We start from the raw sequence: 18,334 nt of genomic DNA on the forward strand, positions 1-18,334 counted from the left end.
GATGAGTGAACAGTAAGGAGGGATTTGTATGAGCTACTATTGACTGTTCATTTTCCCGCCTGGCCAAAACTGATCAAACGACATTACCCATGGCAATTAATTTTCCTATGCCTCACTTCTTCAACAAAGTAGGGATTAAACTGTAAATTTCTAAAGGGCAAAGACCGTATCTTATTCTTCTTTATACTCCCAGTATCTACCTCAATAAAGGTTGTTGAGCTAACCTCAGTGGGGAGTAATACCTAGATTAGGACAACCATTAATAGAAAGATCTGAAAGATTACATTGTACCAGTTCTTACTCCATTTCCACTCAGGAAATGAGTATTAGGATTGCTCTCTGGATCTCTCCCTCCCTTGCATCTTTTTATGTGATTCTGCAGGCTGGTTTCAGGGATTCCAAATAACTAGGAAAGAATAATGTGCCAAACTTTGCCCTTTAGTTACAGATGAATCCCACTTGGGAAGCAGATGCTTCTGTAAGAGAAGGGGCTGAGAAAAGGCAGAAAATGTGGTAGAGATGCAGGAGTGTGCTACAGCATTCCTGGTGGGCTTGTGACAGCTGACTGCGCACATCTCTTCCCAACTCTGTGTTCAGTGACTTCATGTTGATAGCAATGAAGGGTTTTCCCTTCAATTTTAAGGATCCTACGATAGAAAAGACTAAACTTCCTTATGAGAAAATTATTGTTATTATATCTCATTATTACTTATAATAAACAGCTCTTCTATAGGAAACCCCACTTGTCAGTGTATCACTCTAGACCTCAAACTTTCAGATAAACCCCAGACCAGGTGTTAGCATTTAGAAGACTATGTTTTTAGCTTAAACTACCTGTTCTGAAAGTGTGGCTTCAGGACTAGCAGCAAAAGCAACACCAGCATTACCCAGGGATTTGTTAAAAATGCAAATTTTTGGTCTCCACTGCAGACCAATTGGATAAGAAATTCTGGGGACTGGGCCAGTTTTTACCAAGTCCTCTAAGTAATTCTGAACCACCGGCTTCGACTTTGTCTTACCATAAGGCCGTGGCAATGACAATCCAGTAAAAATGCTTAAGTTATGCTAAAATATTCTCTCCCATCCTTCTGAAATCTTGATCCAATAAACATCTCTTAATAGATGCTCATGAAATGTTCTTTTATATATTATTTAAATCTCGGACACACCATGTGTTAATCAACAATTCTCCTGGGTGAGACTGCATTCAGTTGACAGATTGCAATATGTTTATCATTTGTTGAAAGTGATTTCTAATATTTGACCTTAAATCCTATTAAATAGATGAAAATCCACAGAAATTCTCTTAAGAAATATCCAGAGAAATATTTACAGTTCTGCTACATCTCTTGTTGATCAATTGTCTGTGCAAACATGAGAAGAGAGTTCATCTTGTTACTATATTGACAGAATATAAAGGTGAAAGTTGATTAACTTACAGGAATAGAGTCACATTTCGGGTCCACAAATGAGAGGGTGGGGGTGGAAGGAGGAGAGAAACCTTGAAAGGCATTTGACAGGGGAAGGTTGTATTCCCCAGATAGCCCTGTCAAGCAGCTCTGTCGACAACAAAAAGAAGAAAACAAATAAATTGGAGGCTGTGTGAATGTCACAAGACCAGAATATAAACACGTATGACATGGGGAGAAGTAAATACCAATAATTCACGTTCTCACAAAATGTTTTCGAGTGGGATCTTCTAGCTATGCCGGAATGAAAAGGAAAAAAAAAAATGACGTCTAGGTAAATCTCCAAGACTCTGGTCCAGCACTCACCTTTTATTCATAATGCCAACCCTTAAAAAGCACCACTGCAGGTACAATAGGGCCAAATAACAAAAACAGAAACAGTGTGTGACAGGACTCAGGACTCATCCATCTAGAAATGGATCTAACATTCAGAGAACATGTCATCTCTGTTTAACTTTCTAACCCACAAGAGAGAATGCAGCCTTCACTCTAAGCAGACAAAGAATATCTTTAGACAGAAGGTGGAATTTAGCACTTCTGTTTTCTCTTGACACTAAAGAGAAAACGAATTGTAGACACGTGCATCCAAAAATTGATTTAAGATGATAGTAGTTGTCTTTTGTTCCCATTGAAAAAAAAAAACTCATTCCAAGCTTTTCTTATTAGCATAATTCTCCATCTGTACATGAACTGACTGGACAAGTTCTTAAAGCCTCGCTGCCCTCTCTACACTACTTTCCCCGATGCTACCCCACTCTTATTTGGCTTTGTGCTCAGTGACACCACCTGTCCACCCCAGGCCTGGGTGTCTGGTCCAATGAGTGCCTTATTGAAAACCTTACATAACTGCTTTTTTCCTGTTCCATGAGGCTCACCTCACCAAATCTAATGGAAGCTCTGGCCCAGAATCCAGGAATGTTGTTCCAGATAGACCTGGTGGGCCTCTCATTAACATGAGCTCCTCCTCCCTGCCTGGGAAGTCAGAACACCCTGTCTTCCTGGAGCGTCCATGTCCTGCCAGCTCAGGAAACAAGACCCTTAGTCTGGCGTGAGAAATCTGATTACCTCCCCATGGCCACAAAGCTTTCAGTTTTAAGTTTCGATAAATGCTACTCTTCTAAAAGGTGCTGAACACCAATAAACACTCTGATACAGAAGTATTGTTCTACCGTGCAGATCTGTAAGAAAAAGAAGTCCCCCCTCCTGGAACCCACTGAGCCCTAGCACAAGGCTAAGAAAGTAAAATGTGTTGAGTTTATCCAGGTTCCATAGCAAATGTGCTATACAAAGATCTCAAAGTGAAATCCAAAAATCCAAGAGGGTAATCAGTTTCATAATATTTAGACATGTTATGAAATAAAACCAAGATTATAAGAAGTATATTTAAGATGCTTTCTGTTCAAAAGAGTCAATTCTGCATAATTGGGTAACTTGGCTCTTTTCTGTTTTCACTAGACTCTTTCTGGATGGTCTAGCATTTCTAATGGCTTCAATTACTTCACATATGCTGATGACTAACAAGTGTTTATCTGCAGCTCAGACCTCCTTCCTGAGCTCTAGGCCCCTGCAGTGAGCTTTGAATCCATGTGGGCATCTTCGTTTTCCACTCCCATTCTGCTCTTCCTCTTGTATCTTGTGTCTCCTTAAATATCAACACCATCCACCTGGCAGCTCAAGTCAGGTGGCTGAGCACCTTCCTGACCCCTCCGACCCCAGCAGCCTTCACATCTGGTCTTTATTTAGGGCCCAAGGATTCTGCCTCCCTCGTGTCACTCAAACACACCCACTCTCTCTCCCCACTGCTAGCTGAGCTCAGGCACTCATCATTTCTCCATAGATGCACAATGGCCTCCTAGCCGGTCCTCCCTTCCCAGTGCATTCTTCACAGCCTGAAGGACCATTCTCAAGGGCAAAGTAGATCATACCATCCCTCCGCTTCAAACGCCCTAGATGGAAACAAAAGTCCTTTGTGACCTACCTCCTGGCCATCTCTGTAAGCACTTCTTGTGCCTTCTCTTATCCTCTGCACTGGGGCTATGAGAGTCCTCGATGTTTACTCTGCACTTCTGCATGCCTTTGCATCTACTGGTACTTTCTTGACCCTTCCTCACATCCATCTCCTAACTAGTTTCTGCTTATCCTTCCAAATCCATCTCCCTTCAGGAAGTTTCCCCCAGTTGCCTTTGGGTTAATCACCCCTCCTGTGTATTATGGAAGATGAGGTCCTAGTACTTAGATGGTATTCTAACATCACTGTGCTCTCTTTCCCCACTGGACTGAGAGAGAGAGCTCCTTGAAGGCTGAGACTCTATCTTTTCACCTCTCAGTTCCCAGAGCTGTGCAAAGGGTCTGGCTAGTGTATGTCCTCAAAAGAGTTCTGTCAGTTGACCATGAGAAATGCCCTAGAATGAGGTCATATGTTCCTGGGCACCTTCTTGCTGGAAACTGGCCTAATGAAAGCTACAAAGGAGTAGATACTACTAACGTGGGAAAATTTGTTCAAGCAAGGCACAGAAGCAGATTTTTAAGATGTGGGTCCAGTTAGGCCTGATTGTTGGAATGTGTCTCTCATAAAGACAAAGAGAGGAGTCTTGGCAAGTGCCAGCTTCACAAGAGCCTCTAGGGACAAAGATAGCCACGTGGTAGAGAGCCCAACCCTGTGCATGCACCTGCAAACAAACACTAACAAGGGCGTATAGGCACGTGCTTCAGGATTTAACAATCCTCACAGAAGCAAGTTGAGGAGCCTCCATCTGGTTTGTTGCCAATGAACAAAAAAGGAGGTCTTTCTTCCATTGTTTCAGTTGTGTAAATTCTTAATGTGACAATACATAGTAAGTCCCTACAGGTCTTATCAAACTTCTACCTAACTTTTAAAAATGAACTTTGAGAAAGAAATTCATCCCTGACTTGGAAATGTCAGCCATGTTGTGGTCTACACAAATAACTTCAGTATCATTACTCTGCATCTGCCGGTCCTCTGCTGAAAAGTTGCCTCCCTGGGTCCTACCTGCTTTGTTTTCTACCCAGATCTCTCCAGCCTGTGCCATGCTCCTGTATTTTAATGCTATATCCCTGTGCTAGGAATGTTACTTACTATTAATTTATCAGCCAGTCCAAATGATGGAAGAGCCGGCACTAAAGGAAGGTCTGGCTTTTGGCATCACGACCCAGTAGAAACCTGAATAGTGCTCAATTTGAGAACCCACGGGGGCACCAGCAAGTTACTGATTATGTAAACAAGGAGAGACTAGGATAGAGGCATTACCCTAAAATGCTATGTTGATGTTGTAAGTAAACAGTTCTGCTACCCTGTGGTGTAAAGCTAGCCCTAGGGGCAGAAATTATTACCAAACCAGTCATTTAATGGCTTACTAGGTGACACTCAGCTACCCTTCAAACATCCGTCTCTAGGAAAACCGTGCTTAGCAGAAGATGCGATTGTGTTGCTTAGGGTTTCTATCCTAAAGTACAACTTAGCAACATTTTAATGTTTCCAAAATTGTGAACAGATACACTTTGACTAGAAACTCTAAATCACATTTGCAAAACTTCAGGGCACTAAAAAAGAAAATCTGGTTTGACAAAGCAGTCGAGTATCTTTTGTCTCAAAGTTGTCATTCCTCTTCCTAGTGTCCTCTCAGCCAGACACGTCCCTTTCTTTCTTTCATGGACACTCAGACACGTGGGGATCACTTACTGTTTCTCCCTTGCCAGTGTCCTCCTATCAGCATGCAATAGCCAAGACATACAGATTCTGCTAGGACCACACCTTTCCTCTCTGCCTCTTTCCCTGACTTTGTGTCATCTCAGCTCCGGCCCACCTGATATATTAATTCTGCTTAGATTAGTAAAATAATAATCCTGATGTGGGTTGGATGCCAACCCACCCAACACCACTGCTCATTTTCCTGAAACGTGATGCCTTGAATCATGTCATTTGTCTGATTAAAAATTTTCACGGGAGTCCCACTGCTTATGAAATCAATCCTGTATCCCTAGATTTTTAACTTAACTTTCTGCTCTATGTCTTGTTATTTCGACTGCGGGTGTATGTTTACTACTCTCCCCCCACAATTGTGCCATCCTACCTCTGTGCTATTGCTTGTGCTATTTCACCCAAACCACCTGGTTTGAGTGCTGGTTTCATTATTTACTAGCTTTGTGCTTCTGTTTCCTCATTTATAACATGAGGATCATAACAGCACCTGCTTCATGGGGTTTTGTGATGATTGCAGAGGAAATCCATACAAAGCCCTTAGAAGATGGCCAGCACAAAGTAAGTAGTCAGTAAATGTTAGCGATCATCATTATTATTATCATCATCCTTTTCAAGGACCATTTCAAATCCACCTCTTTAGTGAAGTCTTTTTAAATTGCCCAACTCAATGTTGTTTTTTTTTCCTCTTTTTGTACTTCTCTGAATAGCATTTGACATGTAATGCCCTGCCTTAGAATAGCATGTCCACTTATCTTGGCCTAGACTGGACCGTACACTTATTGAGGCTGAGGAGGTTTTATTCATCATTGTACACGCGAAAGGACCTTGCATAGCACCTGGCACATCAAAAGGACTTAATAAATACTGGCTAAATTGAAACAAATTGATTTTACTATTTTAAAAAACTCTGTTCCTCGAGCCAAGAGAAAAATAACACATAAAGATAAGTAAATGAAATGAGCTCCTGGATAACAAGGATGTTATTGGTGAAAGACACTGAGATTGATGTCATTAGAATGCACGACTTGCCCTGATAACATCCTTCCGTCCATGTTCTCCATTGCAGGTCTGCCTAGTGGCGTACCTTGGTTTGTTTATGCTTTGTGTCTCATATCAAGTTGACGAACGGACATGTATCCAGTTTGTTATGAAAGTAAGTTGTTATTTTTTTCTCTTTTATCGTCACATGGGGGAAAACACACAAGTACAAAATAAAAGAATGATTTTTAAAGGGTTGCATATCAGATTATACTAGAAGTTGCATTTTTAGGCAGGCCAAAAAAATGTTTTAGGAGGGCATTCATCCAGACCCCAAAGGTAATGCTGGTCTTGTTTTTAAAGTCTTAATTTCCATGCACTAAGTTGGCATAGATCACATAAAGTCTGCCCTTCAATGCCCTTACAAAGAATTTTGAAAATTCATCAGTTCAGCAAAACACTTGGCCAGGGAAAAGGTGTCTCTATTACTGCCCACTTCCATATCTTGGGGTTTTTAGAATATTTTAATAGGGAAGCAGTCTAAGTGTATTTCCTCTTGTAGGTGGGATCACTGAGACAAAAAAAGTACATTGGGTGCATCCAAATGATCTATGCCAAGAGCCTGAGGGTATTGGGGGGGGAGGTAGGTGGGTAGGATATGCATGGTTTAACGTGTGTGTGTGTGTGTGTGTGTGTGTGTGTGTGTGTCTTTCTCGTGCATGTGATTTTTTTCTCCATTAAAGACAGTGCATTCGGTCGGAGCCCATTCAAGTACACAGCATTTTCACTGCACAGTAGAATCTAGTCCAAAGGGAAACATAGACACACCCTTTTAGAGTTCAGGGAGATAAAAACCCAACCCAGCAATCAGAGCTAGGAGAAATCAAATTCCTACATTTTCTTTCAACCACTTGTAGCAGACAACAAAATGTTTTCTGTAATATTCGTTTGTTGGGTATTTTTTTTTTTTTGGTCCACTCACACTGTTTACTTTTTCTTCATAACCAAGCACATAACAATTAGATACTTCTTTGTTCACAAGAAAGCATAATGCATAAGAGTAAGTCAATTCTATTATTTAGAAATTACAAACAGGCAGAAAAGATGTTTTTTATTCTAGTATGGTTGAAGTGGTGGACATAAAAAAGCAAAGTGCTTATATTATATGTATATATATTTAAATCATGTTGTAAAAGGGTAATAATGGAATAAAAGTGCTCACATTATATTAACTAGTCAAAAAAAAGCTGGCTACACAAAATCTATGGTATGATCCTACAGAAATTAAAAAAAAAAATAGCTCTCAGTGCACAGGAAAAATGGTTATCTGTGAGTAGTGGGAGGATAGCTGCATTTTGTAGTTTCTTCTTTAATTCTGAAATGTTCTCCAATAGTTAGACATAACTTTTCTAATTAAAAACATAATGGGGGTATCTGGGTGGCTCAGTCAGTTAAGTGCCCAACTTCCGCTCAGGTCATGATCTCACAGTTGGTGAGTTCAAGCCCCACATCAGGCTCTGTGCTGATAGTGCAGAGCCTGCTTGGAATTCTCTCTCCCTCTTTTTCTGCCCCTCCCCTGCTCTCTCTCTCTCTCAAAAAATAAATAAGTAAACTTAAAAAAAATAATGGATTCTTTAAAAAAAAAAAAAACCCGACAGAATTTGGTGGATATACCTACATTTGGAAATTTTAATTTTTCTGTCTGAGGGTGTTCCTTAAAGAAGGCCAGAGAGAGCAGACATCAGTCCATGTTTACTGTTTTTGTAGAGGTCTCACTAAACACAATAAGGCTTAGTGATGAATTAAAAAAAACAAAGAAAACAAAAAAACAAAAAAAAAAAAGAAAAAACCCTGGAAGCCTAATAAGAAATGGCCTGTTAAATTACAGGGACCTCTTTCACTAGGTAAAAAGTGATCTATACTAGGTTCATCAGCTTATGTGAAATGCCCTCGTTTCCCCACCAGATAACCCAGCAGAGGCTCCCAAAGCCACCTCAACATCTGCACTTGAAATAAGGAGCAAGGGCAAAAATAAAATAAAAAAAGTCACTGCCAATGTCAGCCAGGTTGAGAATTCCCCACTAGGAAGATCTCATTAGCCACCTTTTTTTTTTTCCACCTGTGACAGACATTGACAAATACGGAGGCACTTTTCTCTTCTCCTGAATGTGACCTTTAGTGATGCTTGCTGCCAGCTCTCTAAGGTGCCCGCTACATTATCTTCAGGTCTAAAATGAGCTTCAGTCAATCTCCAGGTTTTCCAAAGGCACAACAGGTCACAGCAGACTTTCCTTGTGTTTCCACACCATTGGATGGGGGGTGGGGGGGGGGTGGGGAGGAACGAAATGGATCTTCATGATGTGTTTCTCACTTAGCCTTACCGCATTTTAGTGCCTGCGTGTGGATACCCTGGCCTAAGCTTTGTTGAAGATTTTTTCTCTCCTGTTGGAAGACCCAGATGGCCAGGGCAACCAGTCAGGGAGTGCTAACTGCGTCTCTCTGCAGCCTGAGCACGAGCGCGCGCGCGCGCGCGCGCACACACACACACACACACACACACCCTCCCTTTTTCTTGGAGACAATAGCCACGGGACGTGTCTTTTCATCTGAGGCTAGCGCAGTCCGCTCTCTGGCAGGCCCGCGACACCACCGGCGCATTCTTTCTTTCTCCCGGGGCTCTGCCCGCGGCCTTGGCGGGCCATTCGGCCTCCGATTGGGCCGCCTGCCTTTCCCCGTGGCCCTGTTTTCTCGGGGCTCACCTTGGTTATTTGCAGAAACGTGTCCGGTTCATGTGCTTGCAAACACTCCCGGGCACATTCCCCAGGAGGGCATTTAAGGCGCACTCGCCTCGTGCCCACAGCCAGGAGGCCCCTGGGCTGCTGCTGTCGCCCCCTCCTGCGCGGCGAGCGGCAGCCGGGCCTCACCACCCCTGCCACCCGGGAAGGTAATTAAATCGAAGCCGAACCGCCCTCCTTCCAAAGTCACCGAGCGTTGAAGCCGCAGCCGGGTACCAATTAGAGGCAGCGAGCGAGCGGAGCCGCGCCTGGGCGCCGCTGTTACATAAGCTCCGGGGGCCTCGGCGCCCCCGCCCGCTGCCGAGCGCCAGACACACGGGCTGACACCGGCAAGACAAATGCGTCCCGAGCCAGGCTTTTATCAAGATATATTTGCTCGCATTCCCAAGGTCATCGTAAACACTTTCATTGATAGTTTATTCGTGCCGCGTAGGTAAAACAAGCCACTTGATTTTAAATTACAGATTCTAACCCAGAAGCTTGTTGCTGTCAGATGGATTAAAAGCCCGTGAAGGGGGGGGGGAGGGGGAACGGTTGGGGAAATGCTACAGCGTTGCAGATGTAGCCCGCAGGCCTGGGGGATCAAGTATACATTTATGTCTTAGCATGGATAAGAAATTTGATTCTGTGGTTCACCCCTGTTTACTTGGCCTGATGCTTTCACAGAGTGGGAGATGCAGTATCACAATGTGTGAGCTATGCACCAACGAAAGTGTATTCATATTCAAGGAGCTAAGGGGCAAGGCTTTTGTTTGGGCTCCCAGCATATTTAAGTTGCTCACTTAAAATTGAGCAATCCCCGTGTCTGTGTAAATGTTTACATCTTTTCTACAAGCCAAGCCTGCACTGTTACTCCCACATGACAGAGAATAAGACAAAGCCCGTAAAGTTGATATCCTAAGAGTCTTGAGAACTGGCAGCTCTTTCCATCTCTAGTAATTTGTTTATTGATTTCACAAATACTTAAACAGTGCTGCTATGTACTAGAGGCAGCTCTAAGCCCTTTACAGATATCAACTCTTTTGATCCTTATAATAAGCCTATGACCATAGGGCTATTATGATCATCATTCCAAGTTTAAAGGTGAAGTAACATAGGTGTGCAGGGGAATGATTAATTTGCTCCAGGCCCACAGCTAAGAAGGGGAGAATCAGGCTTGAAAGCGGGCAGTCTGGCTCCCCTATTTATGCTCATAACCATCACTCGGCTTGTACACTTGTTAAATGTCTTGAGCAAATCTTCCAATATCTAAGCCAAAAGGAGATCTTTTAAAAATAGGCAAAATTTTGGGGTACCTGGGTGGCTCAGTTGATTGGCTTTGATTAAGCCCTTTGACTTTGGCTCAGGTCATGGTCTCGTAGTTCGTGGGTTCAAGCCTCACTTCCAGCTCTGTGCTGACAGCTCAGAGCCTGGAGCCTGCTTCGGTCTCTGGGTCTCCCTCTCTCTCTGCGTCTTCTCTGCGTGTGCTCTTTCTTTCTCTCTCAAAAACAGAATAAGCATTTTTAAAAAAACAGGCAAAATTCTCATTTCAGCAAATGGGTTTTCGTGATTGTGTGAGAGAATAATATTTTTGCAGCCATTTGAATTATTTACAGACTGAAGGAGGGATTATTGTCATTGCCTCAAGATAGTGTCCCAATGAATGTTATAGAAATCTGCTAAGGATGTGTGTGTGTGTTGGAGGTGGGAGGGTTATTACAAGACTTCCTCAGTTCCAGCCATTGATGGCAATAAAATGTGCAGAGAAAACTCCAATTGGGGCCATTCTGCTAAGCAGATGACTCTCAGGTGGGAAATTACCCCTTTAATTTGGGCCTTCCCTCCTGGTAAAGTCACCAATATACCCATGTTCCCAAAGCAAATAGCTCCCAGGTCCATGCTGCCTGCACTGGAAACACAGTTACAGTGTGTACACATGTACAACACCACCAACACAATTTAATTTGGCTCTTGGTATCAGGAGTTTGAAGTCAATCGTCAGGCCTGAATATTTCATAACAACCCAGAATATTTCAAATATTCTGCTCCAATGTTCCCACAAAAATAAAAACTCCTGCATTTTAGCCTAAGCACTATAGTTTTTGCAGGAAATATGGCCACAAAAATTTAGGTGATGTGTTCAATTTCACAAATTAAATATTTCCTTTTTAAATGTTTTAATGGTGCCGCTTATATTTATCTGCTTCCCTTCCTCCAAGGGAGGACTAAACACATTGAATAGAAGTTATCCTTGTTGGAGCGCTTGGGTGGCTCAGTCGGTTAAACGTCTGACTTTGACTCAGGTCATGATCCCTCAGTTCACGGGTTCGAGCCCCACTACATCAGGCTCTGTGCTGGGAGCTCAGAGCCTGGAGCCTGCTTTGGATTCTGTGTCTCCTTCTCTCTTCCCCTCACCCCCCTCATGCGCTCTCTCTCTCTCTCTCAAGAATAAATAAACATTTAAAAAAAACCCTGAAAATTACAATAAAAAAAGTTATGCTTGTTATGTCCCTGAGATATAAGATGTTTCAATTAACTGTTTCATGGATGAAAAAACTTGAGTTCCATCTGGCAATTCTTCAAGAGATTTGAAAAAGATTAGTGTGTGTGTTTATGATATCTTTGATGAGGACATGCAAAGAATCCATGCACTCCTTGGCTTTGCAGCCATGTTAAGACAAAGTGGGTTTAACCAGTTCCACTCTCTTCCTGTGCCCTTAGTCAAGCTTTCAAGCAAACAAGACACATGGATAGGGCACCAACACACACACACACACACACACACACACACACACACACACCACATTCAAGAAGAAAAAAATACATTTTTAAGTATTCTATATTTAAGACTTGAAAACACTTGAAATTGTCACCATGTGGAGAATAACTCATTTGGAGGACTTTTGTACACATATTTTATAATCTTGGCTATATGTTTTTATTTTAAACTACATATCATTAGAAGTAGAGAGAGTGCATAATCTTTTCAGAGCTGCTTTAATCTAGCCCTGGACATGAGTAGAACTAATCTTACTTTGGGGAGTTCACATTCATGAGAACTGCCCTACAAACAATATTGGACTATGGTAATGTACATCTCACATTAGGAACTTAGTTCAGTACACTAGTCCCGACAGTTGGGGACTCTGTTCCTCATCTAGAGCCTCAGTAGGTGGGACCAGAAACATTTCCAGTAGGTGAGTACAATCCCAAGAACATTTCTTGTCATATAAAATGGTTTATGTTGTGACTGTGTCAACAAGCACTCACAATTTTTGATCAACATATTTCAGGTGTAGGCTAAATGTCTTGTTTCGGGATTCCATGGTTCTTTAGCAGCAGAGTTGGAACTTGAACCAGACTTTTCCATCACAAGGCTATCACACAGGCCAACGTGTTCAGAGCCTCGGCAGCTGAGGAGCCATTTAGAGTTAATTTTTGTACTCAGGAACTAGATGGTTAGAGGTGGACTTGGGTTGACACTTGTAGGTGAGGAAGCTGACATCAAGTCGTCTACCTTCTGGAACCATAATTTTTTTTTCTAGCAACCTCTTACTGGGGCTCCTGGCATTTCTGGACACAGGTTGGCAACCACTATATTGACCATGGTCATTTTTATTAACCTGTGTTGCTAGTTGATCGATCACTGCCAATTTTGGCCAATCCAGTGTTTTCATTGCCTTCTAGCCTTTCATTTACCTTCTAGCCTTTCTGCAATCTTCATATGAGCAGCTTTTGAGGTCAAAACAATCATGGCATGTCTTTCAGGGATGGCTCTCATGTTTGGGATTCATCTAAAGTTTGCTACATCCATATACAAGTATCCACTATCAAGCTAATATTGTTGGCTTGGTGTATGCAAAGCACTCCGCATCCATATGGCAAATAAAAATACGATCAGGGCTTACGGGTTGCTTCACTAACAAATCGACATGGAACCATTCCTATGTCACGAGTACTCCGTTACTGAAAAGACAACAGCCCCATCCTTCAGGGAGCTTCCTGCCAGAGAAGAAAAAGACCAGCTTTTATTAATGAGTTTTGTCAGTAGTCACCCACTGTGCTTTGTAACTGGCAAGGTTTTCTTCTGCTTTCTTGCAGCTCTTGTACTTTCTGCTGAGTGCCCTGGGCTTGATGGTCTGCGTGCTGGCCGTGGCCTTTGCTGCCCACCACTATTCGCAGCTCACACAGTTTACCTGTGGAACAGCACTCGACGCCTGTCAGTGCAAACTGCCCTCCTTGGAGCCGCTCAGCAGGACCTTTGTGTACAGGGATGTGACTGACTGTACCAGCATCACCGGCACGTTCAAACTGTTCTTACTCATCCAGATGATTCTTAACTTGGTCTGCGGCCTTGTGTGCTTGGTGGCCTGTTTCGTCATGTGGAAACACAGGTACCAGGTCTTTTACGTGGGGGTCCGAATGTGCTCCCTGACAGCTTCCGAAGGCCAGCAGCAAAAGGTCTAACGTACTCGCTCAAAGGTGGGAGAGAAAACAGCACACTGACTAGCTGGGGTCAAAAAAGGAAAAGGAAAAAGAGAAAGAAGAGGAAGAAAGGAAGAAAAAAAAAACTTTTGACAATAACTAATATTCACTGTAGTAAATGAATATTTTTCTATTTTTCAGGAAATAAGAGCATTTCTTCAGGTTTCTATAGTATTTTTAACAATTCTTACAGGGAAAATAAGATCCAAATTGACTTTAAGACATTAAAAGAACACTGAACGGGGAAGGAATGGCATACATTTATTTTTGCAGGTTGGAGTTTATTTCTTAGTACAGATTACCCCCACCCCCGCTTTCTGAACATAGAGCATTCCCATGAAAACTTCCGTGAACCGAAATGGCGTAAAGCGAAGGCACTGCTTTGTAGAAGCAGAAATCTTCAGATTTCTTTCGGTTGGCGAAAATGGGTGCTAATGTAGATATTTCCTAAAGCAAAACGGCGTAGAGCAAACTTTCGGATAGCGGGGAAAACCTGTACTCATTTTATTCATTATTTATATAATCCTCTTTCCTGTTCAGTTTATAGTGTGCATTGGCATTTCAGGACCACTTGCTAAATTTTGCAGTTGTTTCCAAAACTTCCCACCTCCCCCCATTCCTTTCACTGTGCCTTGGAGAAAGGGGGGAGAGCTGAGCAACTAGGCTGACTCTCTGGATTTTCCCTGGTAGAGATGTCTTCAAGGCATGAAACAGCTTCAAGGGTCAGAGTAGAAAAGGAAGAGACTTTGCAAAGGCTAAATAATTATCAGCACCTGGGCTGGGGTGGAGGCCTTTTCTCTTCAGCTCCCTTAGTTTGGCTCTGTAAGTAGATCACTTACTAAATACTTTGGATGATTGTCTGCTTCTCAATAATTGAAAGTTGGTGGTAGTTGTATTCTTAATGATGTAGAAGGCTTAAAAATAATTACATTATGCTTCTATTCTACCATCTAAAACAAATCATTAAAACTAATTTCTACCTAATTGTTAATTATAATTATGCTCAGAAGCCTACTTAATGAGCCCTGTCTGTACTTATGTAGCACCATCGGCATTAGGAGAAATTACTCTCACAAGAGAGGAGGCTTAAAGATTCTTTCTTCTGAAAGCCAAGCTTTACAAAGGAGAAGAAAAAAATTTTTTTATTAATAGCTCAGGTTAAAAATACTCATTTAAACAAAAACAAGAGCATTTATAATGGGAAATGTTTATACAAATAGCACATTTGTGATACGTTATAAAGTATCTCTCTTGGCAGCTAAGTACTTTTGAGGAAGACTGGGTAATGCCGAAGTGTTCCATTCACAAAAGTGCATCTGATATGCAATCCTATTATTGATATTTATATCCAGTCAACCTAGAGACTTAAACTAATGTCTTGATGTCCTTATTTGAGCATATGCCCATTGACTTGGAAGGTAATTTTTATTTTGTTTTGTTTTTAAGTTACTGTGACTTAAAAAAGCACAGGCACGCTGGGGTGGGAGTCTTTTCTCTTTTACTTAGTTCTGAACAATACCAATATTTTAAGGAAGGAGCTCAGAATGCAAATGCATGCAGCATTAATGTTATCAAGATCTTTCTCTCTTAGCATGCTCTATTGAAATCAGAAATTCAAGATAATAATTGAGATGAATTTGCCTCTCCACATTGCCTATTGATATACTCTGCTAGTCATGAAATTCTACCCTAAAAGAAAATCATTTTCTTGTTTGCCTTAGAAAATAGTTGAACAATTCCATTGGTTGTGACGACAGTGTCAATTTCTACACAATATAAATATCCAAATAAAAGGGAAAACATTAAGTCAGTTAGTTGGAGAATTGTAAAAAGCTTTTATGTCCTCCAGATAAAACACCTGATTAACAGATGTTAAAACCTTTTTTTTTAATGTATTGACTTGCTTAAAAAATGGCCTTCCTACACACCAGCTCAGGCCAAGAACTCACACTTAGTGGATAAGACTCTGGAGCAGAGGTTGGATTACACGCAAAAACTATATCGAGAGAACACCAAGCATCTGGATGATGACCTAAAAAAAAAAAAAAAAAAACAATAACTGAATCCATTCTGATTTGGACAGTTTTTGACATAAAGAAGAAAATGACAGAGAATCTGAAATATTGTAGGCTGTTCTGTAAAGAGAGAGAAACTGATGATTTAATGCTAATTGCTATGAATCAGGCACCACTAGAAGCTCACCCTGAATTCCTTTTTATAGCAAACACTACCGGTTTTATATTAGAAAATTAAAAGTCTACTCATCACTAAGGTGCTCAATGTTTTACAAACAATTCACAGGGTATTTCACATGGTAGAATTACTTTAGTTTATGTGTTTCTTTTTCTAAATAATGCAACCAGAAAAGGATGAGACAATAAGTTTGATAATAATCAGGATATATATATATATATATATATATATATATATATATACATAATTATGTATGTAATTAAATCATTCTTAAATCTCCAAAGGAAAAAAATAATCGTAAGTGAAAGAAGGAACAAATAAATAAAGAAGGAAAGAAACCAAGAAAAGATTCCTGTGCTGTGAACTCACTGAGTATTGATACATGTAAGAATTGTGTTGCATGAATAACAAACTGCTTTACGCTGGATTTAAAGTATTTTGAGGTTGTGTTTTGCAAATATTGAAGTTACAATAACCGGCAACAGAAAAGGAACAGAGACACAGCTTTACACTTAGCAAAATGTTACATTTAAAATCTGACAAGGAGCCAAGATGGTGACTGTCTCTTCTAAACCATAAAACAGTAAGATTTGCGCAATCCTCCTCCTCTTCCACCTCCTTCAGGAGAATTAAATGAATCAAGACTTTGGAAAGAGTGGAAACTGCCGGGACTTGGCAGTACTTGAAATAGGAGGAATACAGCAGCCTAAATGTACAGACTTTGTAACCAAGCCCACCCGATCGGTCTGTGCCTTCACGTGACCACCATCTGTGCCTCCCTCGCTCTGTCCAAATTTGTGGAGGCAGCTCCTTGGAGCCAAGCCTAAAAATATAGCTACAACAGGCCCTAGAAACTGTAGTCAAGTAACAGGCCTGACTTTTTTCCCCTCTTTGAATTAAACGTCTGTCTATATGATCTCTTTGGAGGGGTTTCCAGCTGCAATAGCCATGTGTTCTGACAGCGAGAGCCCATTATGTGTGTGTTTTCTGTTCATGGGCAGGACATCAGAATCTCTTAATATTCTTGTACTTCTCCTCTTGCATGCATTGTATCTGGAATATGTTTATAGATTTTTAGTAAAAGGTGGGGTAGAGGTTATCCAAGGAAGATTCTGAAGGACAACAGTGGAGCAGTTATTTAACCAGAAACAAACTGAGAAGTTGCCCTGAAAACCAATCCTATCCTGTCACAAAACATACCTTCACATTTTCTAGTAATTACCTCTCAACTATTGCCATGGAGCCGTTAATTTCTGTAAATCATGCTGGCTATCAGTTTTTACTATACTCAGAGAACTCTGTCATGTTTTTAGATGTACACTGAATATTCAGGACAGTGTTAAAAAGAGCTGATGGCCAAATATACTGACTTGTGGTGGAAACATTTGTTTCGATGAAGGCTCAGTGTTTCAGCCTGGGCAATGAATACCTTAATTCTTTTCTTCTGATTTTCTCGATTATCTTCTTGATTATCTCAAATGATTATCCCCTTCAGAAATATCGGTCTGCATTTTGGTGTTGTGATTTCATTTTCCTGCCTTTGATGAAATAGTGAATAGAAAACAAAGTGCTTTCTACAGGTATGAAGTGGTGATTTTTAAAGGAGATGCGTATGTGCAGATTTTCTTTGTTAATAAAATTTTCATAATCTCTGAAAACACCGTGTTTGGATGTGCTTTGCAGTACGTTACACGTGAACTTGTGTACAGAAAAACCTCTCAGGTTAGTGTTTACTTCCAAAATTAGGTTTTGGAATAGATGAGAACTAATACTCATTTTGACTCCTTTATTCAGGGACTGTCTCTATTTTGGTACCTGCACCCACTGTGGAAGTCAAGGTTATAAACGCTCCCCAGGCCTGAGCTGAAAAAAGATCTTGCAAAAAGTACTTGGAATGCTGATTCTTAATTTATATCTATTAATGTCAAGTAAAGCTTGGCCTAGAGAAAGGAACACACGTTTGAGTGCTGCACATTCAATCATATCCTACATTTAATTATACGGAAAAACACATGGCCTAATTCCATTTCAAATCTGAATGCAGGGGCTCCTTATGAACTCTGAGGCAATTTAAATAGTTGATTATACTGTAAAATGTGGTGGTTCCTTCTGTTTAATTTAGTTAGAAAGGCTTGTAGAATGTGAAAAGAAAGGAATAATGACTTAGCATACACTCTCTGAGGTGGATTTCCTATCCTTAGTGTTAGGGCTGCAGGTCTCAGGGGGTGGAAATCTGACTGCCACTTTCTGGCTGTGTGACTTTAGACACACCATTTCATGTTTAGCTTCCTCGTTCGTACAGTGGAGAAAAACATAACTGCCTCGCAGTATCATGGGGAAGGTTACATGAAATAGCACTTAGCAAAGTAACGGCTCCAAGAGGCTTAGTAGACATTTGGATTCTTCCATCCTTAGCTGGGTTCTGCAATCCTGTGATGCTTCTCATCGATGCAGGCTCCAGTCCCCATATCCAATTGGAAAAATGGCTCTGCTTTGCTAACCCCTTTGGTGACTCCCTCTTTTATAAACCAGGAATATTGTCAAAGGAGCCTCCAGCAGAAATTCTGCTTTTTTTTTTTTTTTTTTTTTTTAATTAGGCTCCACACTCAGTGTGGACTCATGACCCTGAAGCCAAGACCTGTGATGAGATCAAGAGTTGGATGCTGAACTGACTGAGCCACCAAGGCACCTCAGAAATTCCACTTTTAAAATAA

At 41.2% G+C, this 18,334-nt stretch overlaps 1 protein-coding gene across 2 annotated transcripts in view; it reads left to right on the forward strand.

Moving 5' to 3' along the window:
* The window catches only part of SSPN (sarcospan), a 37,945-nt gene extending 20,667 nt beyond the window's left edge, over nucleotides 1–17,278 (forward strand). Inside the window, exons 2-4 of one of the 2 annotated variants that reach the window (XM_045463025.1) lie at nucleotides 5,664–5,748; nucleotides 6,257–6,343; nucleotides 13,044–17,278. In XM_045463025.1, coding sequence (XP_045318981.1) covers nucleotides 5,698–5,748; nucleotides 6,257–6,343; nucleotides 13,044–13,409 — 504 coding nt within the window. In that variant the 5' untranslated portion in view covers nucleotides 5,664–5,697 and the 3' untranslated portion in view covers nucleotides 13,410–17,278. The remainder of the gene's footprint in view (nucleotides 1–5,663; nucleotides 5,749–6,256; nucleotides 6,344–13,043) is intronic. The other variant, XM_045463024.1, reaches the window with a different exon arrangement.
* The last annotated feature ends 1,056 nt before the right edge of the window (nucleotides 17,279–18,334 follow it).

Source organism: Leopardus geoffroyi, chromosome B4 (genome assembly GCF_018350155.1).
Source record: "Leopardus geoffroyi isolate Oge1 chromosome B4, O.geoffroyi_Oge1_pat1.0, whole genome shotgun sequence".
NCBI classification, from domain to species: Eukaryota; Metazoa; Chordata; class Mammalia; order Carnivora; family Felidae; genus Leopardus; species Leopardus geoffroyi.